Source organism: Poecilia mexicana, unplaced genomic scaffold (genome assembly GCF_051168715.1).
Source record: "Poecilia mexicana isolate PSO_F unplaced genomic scaffold, ASM5116871v1 scaffold_3, whole genome shotgun sequence".
NCBI lineage: Eukaryota > Metazoa > Chordata > Actinopteri > Cyprinodontiformes > Poeciliidae > Poecilia > Poecilia mexicana.
This window is the reverse complement of record NW_028263372.1, coordinates 20369723-20393941: the sequence shown is the minus strand read 5'-3', so window position 1 is coordinate 20393941 and position 24219 is coordinate 20369723. Positions and strand designations below refer to the sequence as shown.

General features: G+C 38.5%; 2 protein-coding genes across 2 annotated transcripts; both read right to left on the bottom strand.

The window, feature by feature from the left end:
- Nucleotides 1-123: 123 nt before the first annotated feature.
- On the bottom strand, nucleotides 124-20053 carry pkd1l2b (polycystic kidney disease 1 like 2b). Its single transcript, XM_088004625.1, is given in 36 exon segments — nucleotides 124-1083; nucleotides 1151-1282; nucleotides 1359-1460; nucleotides 1574-1784; nucleotides 1925-2085; nucleotides 2168-2295; nucleotides 2372-2505; nucleotides 2585-2915; nucleotides 4627-4812; nucleotides 4909-5049; nucleotides 5151-5247; nucleotides 5651-6084; nucleotides 6191-6404; nucleotides 6490-6716; nucleotides 7708-7907; nucleotides 7993-8139; nucleotides 8229-8407; nucleotides 8471-8572; nucleotides 8723-8953; nucleotides 9035-9225; nucleotides 9494-9719; nucleotides 9819-9947; nucleotides 10880-11000; nucleotides 11082-11206; nucleotides 11290-11484; nucleotides 12642-12779; nucleotides 12873-13055; nucleotides 13156-13298; nucleotides 13526-13723; nucleotides 13822-13963; nucleotides 16014-16259; nucleotides 17022-17173; nucleotides 17420-17530; nucleotides 18039-18227; nucleotides 19066-19224; nucleotides 19735-20053. Coding segments are annotated over 36 exon segments (6414 nt in total). The 3' UTR covers nucleotides 124-993.
- A 1437-nt stretch (nucleotides 20054-21490) lies between these two features.
- On the bottom strand, nucleotides 21491-23634 carry LOC106918117 (zona pellucida sperm-binding protein 3-like). The gene is made up of 8 exons (XM_014987607.2): nucleotides 23156-23634; nucleotides 22957-23072; nucleotides 22795-22898; nucleotides 22538-22709; nucleotides 22341-22458; nucleotides 22174-22259; nucleotides 21758-21831; nucleotides 21491-21674 (listed from the first exon to the last, which is right to left on the bottom strand). Exons 1-8 carry the CDS (start codon nucleotides 23528-23530, stop codon nucleotides 21619-21621), a joined length of 1101 nt encoding a protein of 366 aa, XP_014843093.1. The 5' UTR covers nucleotides 23531-23634; the 3' UTR covers nucleotides 21491-21618.
- Nucleotides 23635-24219: the final 585 nt, after the last annotated feature.

The window sequence follows — 24219 nt, the reverse complement described above, 5'->3', positions numbered from 1 at the left end:
TTATAAATACAACTGAACTTTCATAAAATATAAATTTGTAATATCTACTAACTTATCAAACTAAATCCTTAACCCACTAAAAATGCATGGAGGACTGTCTTAGCTGTAGACGGGAGGAAAGAGGATGTTGGAGAAATAAAAGGTCAAACATCAGTTTTGCAGTACATTAATTAAATTTCATACAAATTTGTTTTATATATACTTTATCAAAACTGCATCCAATTCAGACTTTCCAGTTACACTGGGTGACAAATCTTCATGCATGGTGTGTAAATGTGCTGTTGGCCAATAGGTGCATTGATACGTGGCAACTTAGTTGACTATTGAGGTTTATGGCTCATTGGGTTCCAAGGCATTTGGATAATATTCTGTATTTTGACTGTAGACATGGGTAAAATTATGTTGACTGTTAAAATCCAAAATGCAGCACTCAGATTTTTCATATTTATTTGTTGTAAGCTTGTTCTTGGAGTTTTTTCAAAATGAACTTCATGCTAAAATGTGAATATTTTGTTCCTTTTTTTTAAAGTTTATTTGCAATAAAAATCAAACCCAGTGATTATTTCCATTTCCTATATTTTTATTTATGGTGAACTGGAGATAGCTTCTAAATTTGAGCTTAAAGCTGGCAGAAGCGACAGAAGATTCAAAACATTTTATGGGGCACACTTCAGTTTGAGTAGCAGTCACAATTAGATTATGCAAGACTTTATATTATTTTCATTAACTATTAATCTAACAAAATAATGCTTCCTAATTGCAATGTCTCACTGATCATATTATTTAGCTGCTATTACATAATGGTTTTACAGTATCTCATACATTAAGCTGCAGCCCTAGATATAAACACGACTGATTAACCTACAAGGACTCGTTGACTGAAAAGGCATTTGGCAACTAAATAAAGCAAACTACAGTGATGGTGACTGAACCAATGTACTTCTGTTATTTTATGATGTTAGATGTCATTCTTTTTCCTCAGAAGAATCCCAGTTATGCAACCACTTTCTTCTGACATTTGAGTCCGAACATGTTGCAGAGTTTGATCAACATCAGGTCAACAATCTCCTCTTCTTCTGATGGCTGTAAGAACAGAAAAAAATGATAAGAGGATACAGCAATATTAAGACATTTTGGGATTATGACTTACCTCATGATGTATCTGTTCTTGACTGAATGCCACAAGAATAACAGAGATGAAGAGGTTCAGCACCACGAAGGTCATGAACACAATGCAGGAACCAATAAGGAAAGCCCCGAGCACTGGATTGTAATTCAGAACCTGGCAGATCAGAAGCAATGTATTTATAAAAGGGATCATCTGTCATTGTCTACAGTCGCAACAGCCTTGTACTAACCTCTTCATAGTTGAAAATACCAAGCTGCAAGCTGACAATAGTTTGTGCAGCATCAAGCAGAGTCCGGTAAGAGTAAAGCTTCCACCCATACATCAGGTTGGACTGAAAAAAAGAAGAAGATACTGCCTGTGAGTTAGTGCAGTCTATTTGACAAAACGCAGGGGTTTGTTGAAACTCCAGCAAAGTGTTTATGTTAAGCGTGGGAAAGCCCTCACGGCAACGGAGTAAGCCAAGAACATTATGGTCATGACCACCAGGAAGCCTGAAATATCAGTCCAAGCTCGCTGCAGTGTGGCCGTGATCATGTGCAGCTTCGGGTTGAGTCTCAACAGGTGCCACAGTTTGACTGTAGCCAGCAGAACCAGAAAGGCGATCAGATACCCAAGAGCTGCATCTGCCTGGGCTGTCTCATGAAAACTGGCAAATCTGGACGCAAAAGAAAAAGAAGAAGCTCATGTTTAAAAACGTGTATTTAGTTTAAATGAGACCAATATAGTTTTTGATCTATGGAATAAGTTTCTTTTGTAACAAATATTAAAAAAAGAGAACATTTCCCCATCTCTTACTGGTGTTTGTTGTTCTGATAAAAACTTATATCCCTCTTTCCCAGTAAAGTTCTCTTGATGAAGACAGACAGCGCACTCCAGCTGAGGATTATTATCGCCAACTCCAACAGGTTCCACTTTATCTTAAAATAAGACCACTTCTGGCTCCTCATTAGCTTTCCCTATGAATAGAAAAATGAGTTTGTGTCAAACATATAGGTGTAATAAAAGTTATAATGTAACAAATATATTATGTTGATGTACCTGAACGAACATATAGTAGATAATGAAGAGAAAATAAGCAATTTCAGAGGCCATGACAAAGACGTGGAGGCCACCCGTTGACTGGTAAAGACGAACACTGTGAAGCTCACTGCGGAACTGGAAAGCCCCTGGATCCAAATAAAAGCACAAAAATCTTAAGTTCTTGTTCAGCAGCTCAAACACGGTAGCACCTGAAGGGCTAACCAGTGGCTGTGGTTTCCAGCATCAGGGTAGCAATGCAGAAGAGGTTCACATTTGCGTTGTACGCAGTGAACTCAACGAAGATGGCTTGGGTGTACACGTCTAACCAGGTGCTGTTATGGAGGTACTTGAGGATTCTAGAAAAACAAAGATGAAACAGGATTAATGTTGCATAACTCCCATAACTCCTATTGTTCAAATATTTTAAAAATCTACCTTCTCGACCTCTGTAAGTCTGGCCCCAGATTGATGACAAAGCCGCCTCCTCTGTAGAGCATCACGCTGCCCCAGATGGGAAATGCCCTCAGCTCACTCTGAGATCGGTACACCCATGGACTGTGGGTGTTCAGTGATGTGTTATCTCCTACAGATAGACTCCAACCCGGGCTATAGGAGCCCATGTCCTCTGACTCCCAGGAATAAGGAGTGTGACAGTCTGGCACAGACTCCTGCATGGTGCGGGCAACGCGACATGAGTTTTTCTGCACTCTCACCTGGCGGAGACGAGCGTTACCCACCAGCTTTGAGTTTCCATCCGTAATAAAACCTGTCAGTTGAGACGATGCATAAAAGAGCATTAACATAGGAAATTTACTTATTAAACAATGTTAGTTCTGGCTAATTGGAACTACTTTGCTAAAATAAAATCTCCTTGATATACAACCCCATGTGCAAAAGACTGAAAGTAAAAATTACATGCTACTTACACAGTGGGCCTACAGGCAGAAAATCTTTAAAAACAAGTCTAATTTCTTTATACGTGATCACACATGGGCAAAATAAAGCTCCCACAAATAACTGCTTGTAAACACAGATTGTCAAAAAAAAAAAAAAAAAAGAGCGTTTTTTTTTTTTCAACACTGTACCTGTTGTCTGTGGGATAGAAGTTCTGAATATGGAAACATATGTTTTTATGTGAAATGTTCAAATGTTTTTATGTTCAAATATGTTTTTAAAAAACATATTTTTTTTAAACCACAGATGCAATAACCTCCATGCTAAAAAACAGAGGGTCCAGACAGATTGGATCATCATTTAGCTCAAAAGCCAGCATTTCTAATGGTATTGGGATGCTTTAGCGCCAACGCCAGGGGCATCTTACACATCTGGGAAGCCACCAAAAATCTGGATAACATACAGGTTTTACAACATACGCTCCCATAAAGATAAAGATAGCACAGCATATTTTGGCCAGAAGTTGCTAAATAGCACACTGCATTCATTACAAAAGCATGACTCTGGTACACGAGTTTGGACGCTGCACAGGACTGCCTGGGGTGCTAACTTCTGAGCAAGTGAAAACATTTGTGTCTTATGAAACAAAAAAAACTTTGTGGCAAAGAAAACCCAGGAATGTGGACCAACCCTTATTTTAAGACAAGAATGAGGCAACATTTCTGTCTAAAAATTACAAGAACCGGTCTTCTCAGTTCTCGTATGTTTATAGTGTGTTTGTAAAAGACGAGGTGAATTCTTCACAGGAATAAAAGTAGACCCCTCTCTGCTTCTTTTATCTTTTTTTTTATTTTTAGATATCTTCAATTTCCAAATGTATTAATTCATTTTCAAAAGGAAGACAATCTGGTACATTAAACATCTGATATGTATTCTATGTTTAGTTATAAATATAACTATCCTTATGTGATTATTAGATTTACTTTCATTAAGATGCTGCACAACTAATTAGGAATTGAGGTTTTAATTTCTTTAAAACTTAGATTGTTGACTTAATGTTTTACAATATGCATAGTCATGTTCAATAAATTGAAATATTATTTCAGAGGTTTAGATAAATAAGTACTTTTAGAAAATAACCTTGTGATCAAATTTTCCAAAAAATTAAATGTGTTTTTATTAGTTTTAGGCAGAAAAACATCATAAATAGCAGAAATAAAGGCTTAAAAAAGGTTTGTGCCTAAACAATCTATATAATGCATTTGATTTAGTGAATTTAGTTACTGAAATAAATAAACTTTTCAATAATCTAATTTCTTGAATGTAACTGCATGCTTTATAAGACACATTCATATTCAGAGGCATATTTGTAAGAGATTGTCTTTCAATTCCAAATATTTTTAGTTTTCTTACTGCCTTAAGAAAAACAAAGCTTTACAAAAAAAATTTGAAATAAGTCAGCCGTTTTAAAAATCAACAGTACCAAAATCGATATTAAGAACTAATGAAGATACATAAATACATATTTTTCAGCTTTCTGTTTGAAAAGACGGATGTTTCCAATTCCATCACAGCATAATGACCTGGGTAATCGCCATAAAGGTTGCTCAGTAAGGTAGTGTTTGCCCAGTTGAACACGTCCTGGATGCTCATGGTGTTGGAGATTCCTTTGCTGAAGCTTTGTCGAATGTGTCGGCTCAGAAAATAAGCGTTAGGATCCCTCTGACCGTACGCCACCAGAAGCAACACCCACATGAATCCCATGTAAGCTGCATCACAAACATCGCTTTACATCAGTAAGTCAAACTGTATTATTTTTTTTATTATTTGCATTACTAATATTGCTGCAATCAGTGTAACTCTACCAAGAATCTCCCTGATGAGGCCAAAAACTTTCTGCTCTTGAATTACGTTTTTCCTCATCCTCTCGATGTCAGTAGGAGGTGGTGGCTGGTAGAAACTACATGTGCTGTCTCTTCTAGCGACTTGCACTACGTCAGGATCATCTGAGGGAGAAAATGCATACAGCGTACTGATATATTTAAAATAATCTTTTTGACATTATTAGCAATTTTTTTTTTTAGTTTTAAAAATGAAGAACACAAACCTGGATGAGTGAGCTTCTCGTCTATCTGAGGTTCTCCAAATTCTTCCTGGTCAACTTTCTTCAGAACAAGAGCAAAGAAAGCAGCAAAACCAAGAACCTGGGGCAAAAGATTTTCAAACTTTACTTCAACAGCACTTAAAATAAGTTGTTGTAAAAACCCTAATGTGCCCTAATGGTCAGTAACTGTTAAATTGGTATTTTGTGCATTTATTTCTGATTTCTTGGTGTAGTGAACATTTACTTTGTCAATGACAGTGATTCTGTTGGCCCTCGTTTTAGCTAAGTATTTCCATTGTTATACGATATGATGCCTGTTTCAGAAGAATACTCTCGCCTGTTCGCAAAAATGACTGTAATAGTGTTGTAATATGCATAATTAGTATTTTATTACTTTATTTTATATATTAGTAACTAAGTTGTTACTAAACCCAATAACCTATTTATTTAGTCAAACAGAAGTAAACCTTTTCTTTCAGCCTGCTCTGCATATTGCTACTTACCTTTAGAGGCTGGGTGATAAAGAGACTCTCAAAGAAGGAGACCACCATGGAAATAAGCCAGTTTATAGACTGATCCTTCCCGTAAGTCAGCCCATACATCATAGTGAAGTATCCTGACACAGCACTGGTTGCAATGACCAAAATCCACCCAACAAACACGAACCACCATGGCAGCCCTCCCTGGCTGCGCTTCTTTTCAGCGCCACTGCTGATGCTTTCTTCAGGACTGGGGCTGCGGTTCAGCTGATCTCCATCCAACAGGAACTCCAAGTGACTCTTCATTCCCTGGACTTGCTGCATGGCCCTGTTGTAGCTGCTGGTGTTTGGAAAACGAGAAGGTCCCAGTAGACGAAGCTCCTTCTCGACATGACGCAGCTGCTTGTACAAGTACCGACTGTTGTTGGTCTTCTTTTGAGCTTCATCAAAAGTCTTTTCTGGGCTCCCCCACAATCCGTTTTCTATAAAGAGTAATGGCAAAAGGATGGTCAATTATATTTTAAGCAATGTACAACTAATTAAATTAATAAGAACACATTTCACCTTGTAGATTCACAGCACCCAAACTCAAGATCACGCTGTCTGCCTGGGAAATGTTTGAATAGAAGTCCCCAGCCGTTTTGTTCTGGTGTCTAATGATGTCCTCCACCAGAGACAGGAGTGTGTTTATGTCTGCCTGCTGACCTGGATGGAGCTCGAAACTTGGCGGTGGACTCTTCATGGCCTTTGAGAGCGACTGTGCAATTCTCTTTATGTCCTAATGTAGACGTCATGCAAAGTAGTTAACACATACAGAAGAGACAGACTGCATCCATAAACCCTTAGGATTTCTATTGCTTCACCTTGATCACAGTGTCTGCAGTGATGTGCTTGATCTCTGTGGGAGGAGATGAAGTCTGTGAGGGAGAAACTCTAACTGTGTTGCCCTGTTTTAGTCCTTCTGCTTTGGCAGCTTTCTCTCGCGGGCGAGTGTTTCTGAAGATGCTGACGATAAGCAGATTGATGGGGAACATGATGATGGAACTTTGAAATCCAACCATAACCTGCTGCCAGGTGAACTCAATGTGACCTGCAACATAACCGTAGGTTTTAAGTTTAGTCTAATTTTATACAGCAAAGCAACAGGTAAAAAAAAAATTTCCGAGGACTTTTAATAACTTTTTAGCAGATTATGTAAAACGTTATGGTGGATCATGATTATGAAAAATGAAAAATGTCATTTCTTCCTGCTGCATGACTTAATTAACTTCAGAGGAAACAAAGAGGACATGGAGAGGAAATGGAGAAAAACTAGGTTGAAGAATGGAAAGGATAATTATTCACAACATCAATGCCACAACCAAAACATTATGAAAAAAAAAAGTTGGATATATTTTTCACTTTTTGTCACATAACCACAAACTTTAATGTATTTAATTGGGATCTTATGTGGTAGAAAAAGACAAAATACTCCATAATTGTAAAATGGAAGAAAAACAATGAATGATTTTCAGCTTTTCTATTTTACTAATAAAAATCCCAAAGGTGTGGAATGCATTTGTGTTCAGTTTGTTTATTCTTTTAACACTGATTGAAATCCAGCGTAACCACGTGGCTTCAGAAGTCAATTCAGCGGGTTTTGTGTATTTTATTTACTTCTGTATAAATTCAGCTGTTCTGTGAATTTACAGAGGGTTGTTAGAGAGTATTAATGAACAAACAGTATCATGAAGACCGAAAAAACAAACAAACAGCAAACATGTCAGGGATACTGCGCAAGCCATCATCCAAAAATAGAAAACCATGACACAACGGCAAACCTTCCAATACACAGCCGTCCACCTAAACTAACAGGCTAGACAAGAAAAGCAATAATCAACGAAGCAGACAGGAGGCCTGTGGTAACTGCAAACACACCAAACTTTTCAGATTTGTATTTTGGAAACTGTAAAACATCTGCAGGTTAAACATTTCCTGGTTTGTATAAACATAAGGTTCAGCAAAAACCAAAAAAGAAAAATAGTTTCTAGATGTCTTTAAGGAATTATGAAAGACTGACAATAGATATGTACGTTGCATACCTAAGTCCATGGTCTGCTCAGACGGGTTTGTGGGAATGCCCCAAAACATGATGCTCGTCAGCATGGTGCAGAGCAGAAGGGAAAAACAACACGACACTCGCTGCACACGTGTGAATGTGCTGCAGGGAGGCCGGCTAATGACCGAGAACCAGATGTGCCCATCTTGAAAATCCTTGGCTGTCTTCATAAAAAACAAGTTACTGAAAAAGAAACGGTGGATAGAAACGACAGCAACTCAAAACGTACAATTAATAGGTAATTTTAGCTGTTTAATGCAGCTCTTACCTAAATCGTTTTAAATCGGACTCTGTTGCGACAGGAAAGACCTTGTCAAGCCAGCACTCAGCCATGTCTACAGCAAGCCAGGAGTTGCAGAGAAAGTGCCATTTCTGACCAGTTTCCAGATCCTGCACCGTCACTTTATTCACATACCTGTACATTCGATTTAAAAGAATACTTAAAAACTATTGCTTTTCAATTAACTAAAGTAAAACAGCACACAAGATCTTCTCCCTTCTCACCAAGCAGGGTGGTCCCCCGAATTGTCGTGCCAGAGTCTTATGCTCTGCAGATCTCCAAGAGAAAAGTGTGTGGTCAACAGAAACATGTCCACCCCACCCCTCTCAAACACAGGCTTTTCCGGGTCTGCCAGGTGGTGGGGTTCGCTTTCTCCCTCTGTTCCCAGTAGAGTTATGGTAACCTAAAACACAGGCACTCAGTCAGGGAAAGAGTCTGAGAGGATTCAGTAATGCTTTCTCCCCACCTGAGAGGAAGTTGATGCACTGTGACGATGTCCTGTGTTAACAGTAAGCATGTAGCGATATTCTGCCAGAGGGTCGTTGTCCTCAAGGACTGTTATTTTGACCTGCAAGTGGACGGCAAGTAATAAAAGTTGCTTTATAGTCAAATATATATTGCACAAATATATTCCTGATATATTTGTCAACTCGGTACAGTCGATATTTGAAAGGGGGAAAAAATGCCTGAAGTTAAACCAAAATCTGATGAGGATGACCTTGGTCGAGTCATGGATGTCTTTCCTGTGTGCCCATACCACCGCCAGCAGATAAGCAGCAAAAATGGATCCCACAAAGCACACCACTACCGGATTATTAGCAAATGTAGCAAAGAGTTCGGCTGTGCGGGTAACGTCCACCAGGTTGGGCATGACAAAGAAAGAGCTGCCGAAGAATGTTAAGTGGTTACAGAGGCACTGAGTGACCAGCGGAGTGGTGAGGGGGCCGACCTGAGGGAACAAACAACACAAGGTTTCAACTTTATGCATTTATAAAGCAGTAACTGTGAACTGCGTTGTTTTTCTGCGCACCCTGCAGCCATCTTCACTCCATGAGGACTTGGTTTCATTCCAGTATTTGCACTGAGCAGCAATAGAAGTCACAGTAACTGTGGCATTGACGGATTTGACGCCAGGCTCAACAATCGGCTTGACAAGAAGGAAATGAATTCCAGCTCCTCCTGTTCGGTCCTTGGGACTCAGCAGCCAGGTAAATTTTTCCTCTGTGTCAGAATGAGAAACATTATTTTCTCAACTGAACAGACAGAAAGAACCGCTTGAAAACAATGCCATCCTGTTATATCAATGCAAGTTGCCACGTGTCTTGATTTTAGGACCTCAATGGGCAATAAGAAGGCAGGATCTCTACTTTTTTTATTTAGTTTAAGTTAGTAGGCTGGCTCTTCTCTTAGTGCTTATGTTTTGTGTTTTACCATCAACAGACGATTTGAAATATCTTTCCAACCAAATCAAAATATGTGGCTTCAGTACCTTCATTTACATTCTCAAGTGGGAGCCGAGTCTTGGCCACGTAGCTCTTCTCATGTGGGTAAACTTTATATCCAAGGAAAACCATGAAGGATATGTCTTGAGATGGCTCCAGCTTTAGCACCAGGGTCACCTCTGCTGACGGTATGTCAATCATTAATGTGCTGAAATTGGCAAGGTCAAGGACTGTGCTGTTCTGCTGTCCAACGTCAAGTCTGGGCAGACGAATCTGAAATCCCAGAATACATATGCATAAAAAACATGGCTCCACAAATACTCTCCAAATTCAGTTTACTATAAAAAGATGTAGAAAAGTTTGTGATGTGACCTCTATTTCCTTAGGCAGGTTTTCAACAGGTATGACTGTGCTGTTCATTCTGGTGAAAGACAGTGAGGCCACAGTTCCTGTGATGTTTTCCTCCTTCCAAGCGAATGGGTTTTTCTCAAAGCTCATCATCTAGACGTGCAGAGCATCATGACAGAAATCATTAAACGGTCAGATTTTGTTTTACACTTAGGTTTCTTTAGAGGCTGTCTACAAATCTGAATTTATTTGGCAATTGCCATAAATTCTGAAAGCACACTCACACAAATGTGAGTACATGCAAAGAAAAGAAAAAGAAAGTAGTTATCAGAAAACAGAAGGTTGCCTGTATGTGACAGAGTTTTTTCCATGACGGCTCTAATTGTGCAAGAGTAATGCAGATGTATACCGTATCCTGTAATGAGTTTAGACTATCAATTACTTTTTTATACTTGACTTTCTAAACTTATTTGAAAGGCTTTTGATAGTTCTCCAGACTTTCTGCTGTTTTGGAACTCCTTTTCTGCCCAGTTCTTCAACCAGACCGTGACAGGATATTATGCAAGAAAATAGAAAAGTGGAAAATTTGAGACAAAAAAATAAAAAAAACCTTTCATGTTTAAAACAGTCATCTACTGTATCAGTAAAATAACATCTAGCAAAAGCCTGACAACAGACCAGCAAGAGGCTTCATCCATCAAACTATGTTACCTCTGGCATTCTTCACGAATCTAACAAAAGGCATTGGGAGTAAACTTATGTCTTCTTATCCTACTGAAATGTGTGTGTGAATGAAGCAAACTGATCTAGAGCCATACAAGTTAGTGCAAAAGAGCCCAATTTCTGAAGCAAAACTTAAGAAACTGGCTGACCTGTGCCTGCAGAATAATTGCTCAGTTATTTCAAAAGATTACAACAAAGTCTAAGACATTTCTACGAAACTTCAATAAGGAAACCAATCAACGTCTTTTGGCGTTCCAGCTAAAAAATAGATACAAAATGCTTTGTCTGATTATGACCTTGAGACTGTGTTTGCCTCTGCAAAATAACACTTTTCAACTTTTCTCCTGCGAGAACACACTTACTCTGATGTCTACTGGCTCCCCCGGAGAGACAACGCCAGCTGGTAGTGAGGGAATGGAAAAACTGGAGGAGCCTTTCTTCTGGACATTTATGTGCCGCGTCTGCATGTCGTCTGAGGATATTCTTCATGAAACAGAGTAAATGAAGGAAAATCAAGACAGTATGTATTAATGTAAACTTTGTTGAGTGCCAATAACCTTTTACCTGTTGACATACAAACTGATCTGACCAGAATCGATGACCGCAGGCTTTGCATCCAGCTGCTTGTTATTCAGCAAAGCACTCTGAAGATTGTTGATCCCAGCCAGAAGAAAATCTGAAACTTTTTTCTAAGTATGATATTATGTTCGTCAGGCACCACATGTAAGTAAAGAGAGTCACATACATGCATCTATGAAGACTTTGTTCATACATTAGATGAAACATTCAGAATATTACTAGCTGCTTCGGCTATTGGCGTAGCTGCTAGAAGAATATCTTCATCTCCACTTTCAGATGGCTTGATGGTCAAAGTCTTGAGGGAGGAGCTGAGGTTAACCAACAATGAACCAGCTTCTTCCTGCAGAAGGCATAAAACAAACTGAATTATAAGCATGTGTAGTACAGAGTCAAGTCAAATTCAAAATAACACATTTAACAGTCCACAATAATGGGGTGAGTGAGAACTTTTCTTTATATTTAGTTCACTCATCTAAACTAAGGGGGGAAACTGCTTTCTATAAAAGGTATTAAGGGTTTTTATACATTTTTAAGAGACCTTGATTTCAGGTTGTGTTGACATGAGGGTTAAACAAAGAAATCCTACATATACTGACAAAAGCAATTCACTCTGGTATATACATTTCCATAAACTAAAGCCTAGTAAATCTGAGTGAACCCTAAAAGGCCATAGAGTTAGCATTTAAATTTAGAAGGTATGTTACCTAAAGGTACACGAGCTTTGAAATATCCTTGTAGCTTTTTTTTTTTTTGATGAGGATGGATTCCTACCATCTTTGTCAAATATTCAATAGAGACCATTGCAAAAATATTCATATTCGTTGAACCTTATTTCACTTTGACTCATTGCAACTCCAAACTTCAGTGTATTTCAATGGGATGTTATGTGACAGACTGATAAAGTAACGCATCATATGTAAATGAGATGAAAAGAAAATTGGATTTCTCACAAAATAAAAATCTAAAAAGTATGGTTTGCACTTATATTCAACCGCATTTACTCAACCCCCACCCCCATTTTCCCCTCTTCCTGAGTACAATGTAATGTACAACTGAAGTCAGAAGTCACAATTGGAGTCAAATCATATGTAATTTAATCCCAGGAATGTTAGAATGGCCTCAACTAAAGTATTACTGAAATTGTGTGACTTAACAGACTTTTTGAGTGAAAAGTCTGATCGAATTATTTTGCAATGAAGAATCAAACATTTTTGTCTCAAGACTGTCCAAAGCTGTTAGAGACACAACTCAAAAAGATATACAGCTGTAGCTGTAAACAGTGGTTTATGGTGGATTTACTCTGAGGGACTTATAAAATATGCATATGTTAGATATTTTTAATTTCCTATTTATCCTTTTCCTTCACTTCTCAAGGGTGGAACATGAAACAAAAATTGAAAATAGTTCAAGGAGTAAAAATTGGACACAGTAAACCAAGAACATTATATACATCAAAACAATAATACTGTAATAATTTCATTTTTGTTTAACTGCACTGCTGACTCATTAATAAAATGTAGTAATAAACTTTGTACTCTACTGTACTTGAGCAGCAGGACTCAGTTCATCTGATATCTGTGTTAATCCAGCCACAGCCTCGGCCGTCACTTGAACTTCCCGAGTCGTGTTGCTAGGACTGTCCTGCAGAACTGCTGTCATCTTGATCAACATTTGCTCACGGAGCTGCAATGTTTAGACAAAAAAAAAAAAAAAGAAGGCATTAATAATAAACAAATTCTGAAGCTGGATTTTAATGTAATTGGGACCTTATTTTTGTACCTTAGCTTTTGCATCCTTCTGATCTTGCCCAGTCTCCGAGTTCAGCATGTGCGAAACAGAAGTGAATACCTGTCCGATTGCCTCACCAGAGAGCAGACCCTGCTGCTCCAGCTGATCTACAGTGTCTTTCACTGCAGACTGCAGAGATGGTATGGAGGTGCTGGAGTTACTTTTCAATACCTTGGAAAAACATGTTCAGTTTATTCAATTAATCAAGGCCATGGACTTCTGCACTCATGTTTAGTTGAAGGTTTCCCATTTATATTAGAAAACAACAAACCTGAGTTGCCACAGTTGCAGTAGCTGTTGTCTGCTGATTTTTCACTGTCACAACCACAGACACAACGTGACTGTTCTTCTCATCTCCCACAGGCAAGAAGATTGGTTTTACCACATTGGTATTACTGCAACGCAAATGTTTGCCTTAAAGATAAATTAATTTGTATTAGCTGCGTTTATTTGTCAGTAATCCTATCTATTTGAAACTAAAGAAAAACACCAAAATGTGTGTCTTATGTACCATGTTGTAACAATCTACTACCTTCTTGCAAAACCTCTCCTTCATTTTCTATCAAAAATATATTGTCATAATTTTGCTTAGCAACATATTTATCATTTATGTATTGAAGAATGATAAAACGGCAGGCCACCTGTGTTGGTCTTGAAACAATAAATACAGCCTGTGGAGCAGAAAGATGTTGACTGGCAGGTCATTTCAAAAGCATCAAGCACAGTTCCTGAGTGTGGAGAGATGCTACATTTAGGGACATCAGGAGCATCAGCAGGCGCTTCTGTTTCACGACCTTGCGTTGGAATAACGTACTTGGCAAAACCAAGGACGTTCTCACCTAAAATGAAAAGAAACTGATTATAAAAGTCATCCTATGTCTGAAAGGCATATTTGGCGTAATATGCAGTCGTGTGCAATGACGTAAAGAGAAAACACCATAAGCAATCACGTTGATGTTGCGCTGCATGCTCCTCGAAAATTTTAGGTATTGGCTGGAAACTGTGTATTCAGTCCTGCCATGTTGTTTTTCAATGGGAGGGCTTGTTCCTGCTTTGGTGTAGCATTCACTGAGATCACCCTGAGGGATTAAAAAAAAAAGTTATTCATTTGTAAAAAGATGCTGAATTTTAGAAGCAATAAATCAAACTTGCCGTTAATGGCTTGGGATCTTGAATAAACCAAATTACATCTGGGCATGTAGTAGCACAGCTGAGACTTAGCTTTACATCGTCTTCCATGGTTAAGGAATCACAGTTGTCACAACTGCAAGCACCGAAGGTGAATAGATTAAGAAACAGCTAGAATAAGACGAAACTATCAAACATGAGCAAAACTGTTTGTAAACAAACAGCTTATTCAATATTTCCAAACTCTTTCACCTGATTGCGACGTCTCGAAATTCATTTATAGGAGCAGCGCTGATGCATTTAGATGCTTGGGCAACATCCACCCATTTCCTAAACCATGTTCTTTCCCTTGCAGTCAAAGTGTATTCAATGATTTCAAATGGATAGGGAAGGCAATCATTTTTAATAATGTGAGTTTTACCCCTTGTTGCATTTCTACAAGAGCAGTTTCCTCCTACAATGTAAAAGACAAAACAAAACGGTGTTATGGGGAAATAGAGAAAAATAGCAACAATACAGATAAATCAAGCTAAATGTTAGGAGAGTTTTCTAAAACCTTTTGATCCAGAAAGCAGGTCATAAGGCATATAAAAACAAATATCATATCCTACTTTCAAATACCTGCACACAGAAAGCCCTTATTATGGTTTTGTAGAGACCAGAGTATTTTTCTTTGTGAGGTGTGTAGATAGAAACAAAAATCTGTGGCATGTAAACAGTGCACCAAGCTTTCTGATCACCCTCTACAGATGAGGGCAGAGAGTGATGAAAAAGAAGGACCCGTGACGAATTTCATCATCTGCTGGTATGTTAACTCTAGAAACATTTCCTTTTTTTTTTTTTCTGAATAGCAACAAAAATGGAAATGAGATACCAACTGCAAACCTCACACTGTATGACCAGTGATAAAATGACTCTAAAACAACTGATGACTATTAGTTGCGGGTGAAGGATCATTTAACTTACTACATTGCCACTCAAATATCAGTCCATTGCTGTTCAACGATTCGGCACCAATTACATTCAGCTCAACGGTCTGACCGCGGTCAACCTGCTTATCAGGAGAAGCCGTTATTTCCAAGCCACCTGGGATTTTAGAGTCTTCTTTCTGCAGATGAAAACAAAGCAACAAAAATATTCTTTTATATTTACCTGGAAAAAACATCTAGAAAGGATTGGCAATGTTAAAACTAACTGAATTAAAATGTACTGTATTTCCCTCTTGGCTAGACGAGGAGTAATTCTGGCAAGCTTGAAGTATTTTCACTAAGTCCACTTCCAGCTGAGAAGTTGAAAGGGCATTCACAGCTTGGACCTTCACTTGAAAAAGCTCTGTGTAGGAAAAAATACATATATTTAAGCTCAAATTATTTGAAACAGTTGTGTTTTTAATGAAACATTCTTAAAGCATACCTTCCAGTGGGCTTGAGAATGTGTAATTATGCTGGCTATTATTTAGCATGTTTCTGGTCTCGGTTAGCGTGTCTCTAAACCCACTGAGATTGAAAAGCAGTTCCACTGGGGCTCCTCGCTCCAATGACACACCGATTGTCAGATTGTGAGAGTCTGGACATGCATCCAACTCTGCCATCACTGAGGCCTGCAGGCCGACTACAGGCTCCAGCAGGCACAGCAGGATATCAGTGGACACGGGGTGAGGTGTGACTCCGTTAGATGCTGCTATGGTCAGATTGTTGCAGCCGTGTTTAAGATTTTCCAATACAGTCCCCTCCAGTGTGATGTTGTGAGGTGTGGCGCCAGAGTCCACTGAAAAATTTGCAAGCTGACTGTCATTGGAATGGACTGTGTAGGAAACACTTGTACCTTATAGAATGTAGGGGGGAAAAAAAAGAAAGAAATGGATCAGGAGAATTAAAAAAAAAAAAACGTTCATTGCAAATATTGGTCTGCCCTTAAAAATGTTACTCAAATCTATTTACTTATATGGATTATTTTACAAGACAAACAGGTCAAATTCATATCTAATTATACTCAGCAAACTCTAATTGTGAAAAACGTCTCACCTGTTTCTAACCCAAGCTGAATCTGAACAGGTCTGCCATAAAGTACGTTGCATTTGGCGCCATCTGTTGTCGCATTGCTGCCATAACACTTAGCCGCTCTGAACTCTCCAATAGGCTCCTGGATTGTTATAGTTTTCTGAGCTGTGACGTGCCAGTCACTGGTAGTGCACTCAACCACAACGACAAACACACCAGGCTGCTGAAATCTGTGTATCATGGAGGACTCTGTCCTGTAACACATAAAAAGAGACGGCTCTCTGAATGCCGTATGGTTCTTTAAGGGTGGGTTTGAACACAACAATAACATCGCACATTTTTGCTGAACGGTCTTTAGAGCATCTTAACAATGAATGTGAAGGTAGAAAGACACTTAATGGAGGACAGGGGATATCATGTAACATGTAACATCAACTTTTTTAAACATTACATCATGTTATAATTCTATTCCATCGTCAAAAACTTATCCGGAGTGTTTTTTTTTTATTATTCCTTTATGCGTGTTTGACAAATCCTTGGTTTTCCTGTGTCAGTCTTTTAGGAGCGCTTAAGAGTTCATATAATGCACCACCTATTACTCCTCCTTGGAGCGCCACTATCCAGCCAAGCCTCTGTCTCAGAACACCCCTTTCCTGCTCCTCCCTGACTCAACCCCTTCAGACTAGCAGCAGCAGCTAATAGCAAACACCTGGTGGACCTATTCATCCTCTGAGCTGTTCATACAAACTATTTCTCAGCATAACGAGAAGCATTCTTGAGAGCTATAGTGTTGTTTTTGTAAGAAACTACACGACCATTGCAATTAAAGGTACATTTATTTTAAAGCTTTTTAAATATATTTGCTAGCAGAGCCAATAAACGTGGATGGAGCATTATTGTTATTTGCCCATCACCCTGAGAGATTTATTTAACCCTTAAGATTAGGACCAGCAGATATAAACTTTAATGACTAACTATGGCTATGAAGTGTCTGGATACACAGTGTTACTTACTTTTCTGGATTGTATGGATCAATGATGTGGCCGTCTCCGGCATCCACGGTGCAAGTTAAGTTTCCGTGAAATGGATGAAGCAGCCACTTCACAGTGATGGTGACGTTATCAACAACAGACGCCAGTTTAGGCATCAATAAGTGAAGTCCTGAAATGGTTCAACATAACCAACACTTGTAAGAAATAACTACTGCACAAGCATCATCAGGACACATGAAATGATATGATGCTTTTACTTCTGAGAATACAATCTGTTCAGTGTTTCTCTGGTGTGTTTTTTTTTCCTTTGTAAAAGATGCCTCGGTGTAAATAAACACTGATAAAAACACTGCATAAAAACAGATAGAATATGTAAAGGGTTAACGTCAGTGGAAGTGTATGCATTGCATCTGACCATCTTTGCAGCGGTATTCTACAGAGAGATAACTTCGCATCAGGGGACACGGCTCAGTCAAGGAGTTCAGATCCAGTGGAGCCTGGCAGGCCTGCAGTCCATGACACTGAGCTGAACAGATAATGTTGGAAAGCTGAGAATGGGACTCAAAATGCTTGCAGCATCAAAGAAGCATAACTTTTATATATATATCTCAAATAAATGTGTGTCTGTATAAGTGTTACCAGCAAAATGAATGATTTGATTGTCCAAGTGGAAACACATTACAGACCATCTATTTAGCTCCTCCAGCTGGGATTATATGTATCCAGAGATATTTTATTTGAATCCATAAAAAAATTATATTTTTAATATTTAATGCTTAATATTTATCTTCAGGGTTTTTTTTTCTTGTCTGTTAAGTAATTTTTAAAAATGTTTGTGAAGGATATACAATGCAAATACAAAATGCAATTTTTCTTTAACTGCTGTTGATAATTCAGAGCTGCTAACGCACAAAATGATTAAAAAAATAAACTGTAGTCTACTCCACTACATAAATTTTTGTATTTTTTTAATATCCTCGTGAATTTCTATATCAATTTAAGAAAAAAAAAATTTAACATTTGAACTCTTGTACCTGTTACTGATTCCAGGACATTAATCCAGCTACATTCCTCCTGGAAGAAAGCGGGTAAATCTGTGAAGTGGGATCGGCAATAGTGAACAGTTTTTCGCCCGTAGAAGGCATCCTCGATCTCTAGCACCTGGCCCGAACCACATTGCAGTGTCGCATTTTGGCCTTCACATGCAACTGTTCTTCCAAAATCTGCAAAGAAAAAAAAAAGGATACAATTTAGCATAAATTATCTTGGAACTACCAAGGCTGCAGCCTGTGAGGAACTGAAAACTGCAGGAACATCAAGGTGGTGTTAAATCATCATACTCTTACATTCCCAACCAAGAAGCTCAAATCTTAATGCCTTGTATTTGAAAAGCAATCAATCAATTCTGAGGACTCCAAAGCGCTCTGTTCTACAATCAGTCCTACACACATTCACACACCGACGCCGGCAAGTTACATCGTAGTCACAGATGTCCTGGGAAAAAACTGACAGAAGTGATTCAGCCTTACTATCGCTATCAGCATAAAGCAGACACAACAGCAAAGCTACTGAGAAGGACTGAGTGAGGATTGGACCAGCAACCTGCCTACCTCCTGAGCCACTGCCACCCACAGGCTCAGAAACGAGATTGACTGAAATTTAAAAGTGTCTTCATGAGTAACATGACCACAATGATGCGATTAATGTTTGGAGGAGTTGAGGTAATGCTGCTGAACCTAAAAAGATTCAATCAATTGAATATGGTGGTGGTAGCGTTATGCTGTGGGTCTGTTTTGTTACCAGTTGTGCCGGTGCATTTCAGAAAGTATATGGAAAAAGAAAGACTTTCTCCAAAGTCTTCAATACTTTTTTTAATTTATTTACTTTTTCCACACAAAAAAACCAAAGTCATGCTGTTGCACATCTAAATTTCTTTTTTAAAGAAAAAAGAAATTTGAAGTTGTTTTCTGTCTAATCAATGCAGAAAAGTAAGAAAGGTTGGAAAAAATTTGAATTTTCAAAACTCAAAATCAAAACAATACAGGTGTAAAAGCAACATACCAAATTGGCAGATGAAGTTCAGTTCCTGCGTACAATTTTCTGTGGCCGTCCACTGGAATCCTGTGTCTCTCAGGATGTATCCACATGTCGCCCGGGCTTCTGGTAAGTTTACCCAGTTACTGTATCTGACATCTGAACCATCCAACCATGCAAGAGAACCTGGAAAAAAAACAAAAAAAAAAAACAACGGCAATTATTTAATCAAAGCTTGCGTGTCAGTTTATGGAAAATTGGAAAATTCCACTAAAAACAAAAACAAATCTGGAGCTTGTGCAAACTGATTCACTTCTAAGAGAAATGAAAGAGAGTGCTGTAAATCCAATTGTCAGTTTTGTCAAAAGAAGTTCAATAAACTGAGAATTAACCCTTTGTTTACCTCTTGCTCACCCTATCCAAATGTACTTGTCACTCCACATTTGTCAGTGAATAAACACTAACAACGCTAATGATGCCTGCTGAGATTACAGCTGAATTCACTGTGTTCAGATCTAAAGTATATAATCCACCTACGTCATCAGTGAAGTGTTAGATTTGTGTCTTTAATATTAAGCACTCCGCAATCTGATGAAAAGGCATTTTTAATAGAAATGTTCAGCCAAGTATGAAAATATCTACTAACTGCAAACGTTAATAAGCTTTTTAAACTTTAAACCTCACTCATCCTTTTACCTTCAGTGGGCGAGACATCCAGTGTGAGGTTTGGAGATGCAGGTGCCAGCCCCAGCCACCAATCCTTATCCGGCTCTAGGTGCGTTTGGAGGAACTGCTGTGTTTCATCATTCAAGATGAAGACCAGGTGTCCACCACCTCGCTCACACCACCCTTCAGCTCTCAAAAAGGAAAACTGCAGACCCACAAACTCATAGCAAGCTCCGTCAAAGGCTGTCTGGTGTTTAGAGCATGAAATAACTTCTCCCAACTCAGCATAACAGCTGGAGGCGAGGAAGAAGACCACCAAAGTGTATGTGGTCAGAGAGACTTTGCCCATCTCTGTGCTCTGATCAGCTTCTATTGCAGCTCAGTGGCTTTAAAGGTTTCTGACAGCAGCACTTTGGACAAGGAGGGATACCCAGCTTTGTGGTCTGCCCATAATTCTTGAGCACAAATAGCGCCCACACATGTATGAAAAGAGGTAAGGTTGCTCTGTCAATAAGTCCTGATTGCTCCTCTGCCTCCATGACTTACAGTCCCACAAGCTGCAGAGAGAGATAAGCTTCACATTCACAACAACCCCACTAATGAATCTCAATCTAGTAATTAAAAATCTGATTTTGTTTATAGGGTTATTTTTCAAATGTAAAATTTAGAATTTTCACTTCTATAAGCGGAATTTTGACTGCCTTTTTCTACAGTCTGAGCAAGCAGACGGTAATGTATGCCCAGCATTTTTCTCTGGTTTGTTATGTAATAGCACTTTGAATTGCACTATACAAAGAAATGTGCCTAGTTCTGTAAAATTTGATGGTCCAGCTCCAATTTATAGCATTGTTTTAAATACATTTCCAAAGCACTCATGGAAGCAGAGACTAGTTTGGCAACAGTAGGTACTGTTCCCTTTTTATTGGTCCCATATAGCTACGGTGAAAGATGTAGATGATTTTGCACTTTATATAGGGGGCCCATATTCCAAGCTAGAATTAGACAACTCGATCCACACCATGCTTTAACCGTTACAATGATTAGGCTTTAACATTAACTGGAAAAGTCATTGGCAAACTTTACAGAAATTTCTCATGATTGAGAACTAAGATTATAAACACAGTGGTGAGAGCAAAAAAAAAAAAAAAAATTTTACAGAAAGTTTGGCTACAAATCTGGACAAATACTCCATATCAATTTTTTTAACATGGCAAGATTTCTGCTGGAAAAATTAAGTTGTTTTTTTTAATTGCAAAGTAGAAATTGAGACTAGGTAGTTCAGTTCTCTTCCTAAAGGAAACCATGAAGCTCTTTATGAATATTACAAACCTGTTTTGAGTCCCCCCCACCCATAAAAGAAAATACCAGGTGCAGATCAATCAGGGTAGCAAAATGTTTCAGATTCGCTGTGGTTAACTATTGTTAATCTTTGGCTGTAAAACAATCCCATTTTTCCCCAAAGTTGCTCCTTCTGGAGATTTATTGGAAAGTAAACATCTGCAAGATGTTTCTAAATCATGATGAACAATGTTATTTTCTGTTCCTTGCCCTATTCCTCATGCATGTTCATCTTTGCATTTAAAAAAAAAAAAAAAACAAAAAAAAAACCACTTTTCTCCAGAAGGAATCCATCTTTGATCATTTCACAGTGTGGTACCGCATGAGATGAAGCAGATCCCCTCCACCCCCTCTCATTTCTACCACTAGGATTTGAAAAGTTACTGCTGCAGCTTTGGTTTAGTAAATGGATCCAATATTCCCTCCAAGTGCAAGAAGACAAACAAAACATGTTTAAAGATTTATTTAGGGTAAAGGCTCAGATCAGCATGCAGCAGGTCTCCTGGTGAAATCATACCACTCAATGTTCCCTTCAGTTTTGTGCCAGCGTAAATGTGGTGATTAGAGAGTCCTTGCTCATTTCCTGGGAATAACTATGAAGGGGCCTAGAGTCAAAGTATCACAAATATCATCTGAAAGACAAAAATATGAAGAACAATGAAGTACTGGATCATCAGTTGCTGTTGATGTTAAACTAGCTCTAAATGCGACTTGCCTTTAGATGTCAGTTTACTGCAAACACCTTTGCAACACTGACAAACACCATCAAGTCCATCCACATTCTTCCAGCTGAAATGCATACATGAGTAGTTTATGCATTTATGATGTTTGATCAGAAAGTAGTTTTGCCAGTCCTGCAATACTCAGGATTTAACATTTACATTACCCTGTATGGTGCAAGTTACTGATTTTTAAAGAATAGGTGGGCAATTCATTTGCTTTAGTCTAAGTGTAATGCACATTTCACTGCCAGGACATTCCTGATTTAATGTTTGTATAGATGCTTAATTATGGAGGGCATGCTTTAAGTTGGGGAAAACTTAAAGGTCAGTACAAGTCAGAATTGTATTAAAAAGTTTTACACTTAGTTTGGGGTGGGGGAAGCCTCTTAATTCTCAAAGAGAAACTCACCTTGAATTAATGTAATTGCAGACCTTGTTTGTGGGGCTGCTTTTCCACAGCTGGCGTGTAGCTTTAACCTCACAAGTTACAAATATCTATGTAGTAGAAAGAGCCCATAAAATCTCCCATTTAACAGTTAACATTGTCAAAATGTAACATTATATAAAATGCTTTACAGTGTTCCTCAAGTCATCTTGAAACAAGAAGGCATCAAACTGGAACTGAAGTGAACTGGTCGTCGATCTGGGTTTGAAGACTGAATTTAGACCTCCATCTCTGGCATCAACAAAGCAGCTGAAGAAGAAACAAGCATTTCCAATTTGAGTCAACATCCAAGACAAGCCCCAAGTTCAAAATTTATGAACTTTGTTACCCATGGTTTTCAATGAAGCAATATCTGGGTACTGATGTAGAGTCGGCCGTCAGAGTGGCAACGCAGAGGTCAATGAAAAGTTTCCTTTGATCCAGACCAGAGTACGAGACCTCGAGGTGCAGTGGGTCACCAAGGTAAACGGTGTTGGAATACTTCTCAGCTGACCAGTCATCTGTATGCAAACACAAAAGATAATCACTCCTGTCCCAGTCAGGAGAACACTATTAAAGAAGAAAAAAAATAAATAAAATGCATACCAGTTTTCAGCCTCAGTGAAAAAGGAGAGCTTCCCATAGGAAACTCTGAAGAAATTGAAACAGACGGGGGGTGCTGCTGGACAGTGCTGCTCACAGTGTGAACCCTGCAAGACAAGTAGATTCAAAAATCTTCCTTTTCAGAGACCAAAAAGTGCAGGGTACCTTTTATAATGGCAAGAAACTGGAACGACAGCTCCAGTAGCCCTTGTGATGCCAAGGGAGCCAACGACTGGAGAGAGTATCAAGTTGTTTGAGTAGATCAAATTGTTGCCAATTACCTAGAAATGAGGGAAGAAAGTGACCTAAGTTAATATTTCAGTTAAGATAGCCTATCATGATCCCAAAAGTGTGAGCAGCTTACCATTAATTTGGAGCCACAATCCTGTAGATCAGCTTCTATAACATATTCTCCATCACCAGCATCGAGAGCTTGGCACTGTTTGTTCTTCCAGTACTTGGCATCTCCCAAAAATAGCTCTTGTGGGGACACCAGGCGTCCATTGTTGTAGAAGTCAGCCTGGATGAAAATGATCATGGAAACCTCAGTGCACTCCACTCGGACAGTAGTTTTGCTTTCATGAGTTGGTCTGCTGGAGCCTTCCAGGCTAACAGTTTTATATTCCCTTCCTTGAGCATCAATCATTGGACCTTCTTTTAGAGGTCTAATGGCATCTGAGACTCTAAAAACTAAGGATATAATCAGCAGCAAAACCACAGAAAGAACTGCAAACCCCATTGTGGTGATGGCCTGTAGCAAGACACCCAGAAGAACATTCAGCTGGACCCACACAGTAAGGAGAAAAATACTCAGCCATTTCCATTCAGCACAACTAAATCACCTGGGGAAAACAGCTGAAAGCAATCACTGATTAGTTAATGGAGGAGGAGGAATCATTTATCGGACAAGTTCATTATGTATTTATTATTAAAACATTTTTAAACATTTGTTAAGGTATCAAAAGTGAGATAAAAAATAAATTGTTAGATTATTTTTTAAGTGCAAATATTTTTTTATTCTTGGAAGATGATTTTGAATGATAAAAAACAATGTTCACAAACTGCTTTATGACTTTGTTATGGAGTAATATACTTTACTGAGAAAATATTACTCTATTAAAAAAAGCTAGCAAAGTTTTGGGTGAATAATGAAATAATGTTGAGCCGAAGGGGCTGAATAAAATCAGTGGAAGGAACAAGAAAAATTAGAAAATAGACATCATAAAGTTAAGAGAGCAGTTGCACATCCCTTTGACAAATTGCAAGGGTGTTTTGTATGGGAGACACTCTGGCCAATTGTCTAGGTCTTGTAATTTGACTGTTGTTTTACTCTCTAAAATCCTTATGTTTCCCAATTTTGCCCTATAATAAATCAAGCTTAATGGCTAATATATCTCTTTCAGGTATCACAATGTAGGAAAAAAATCA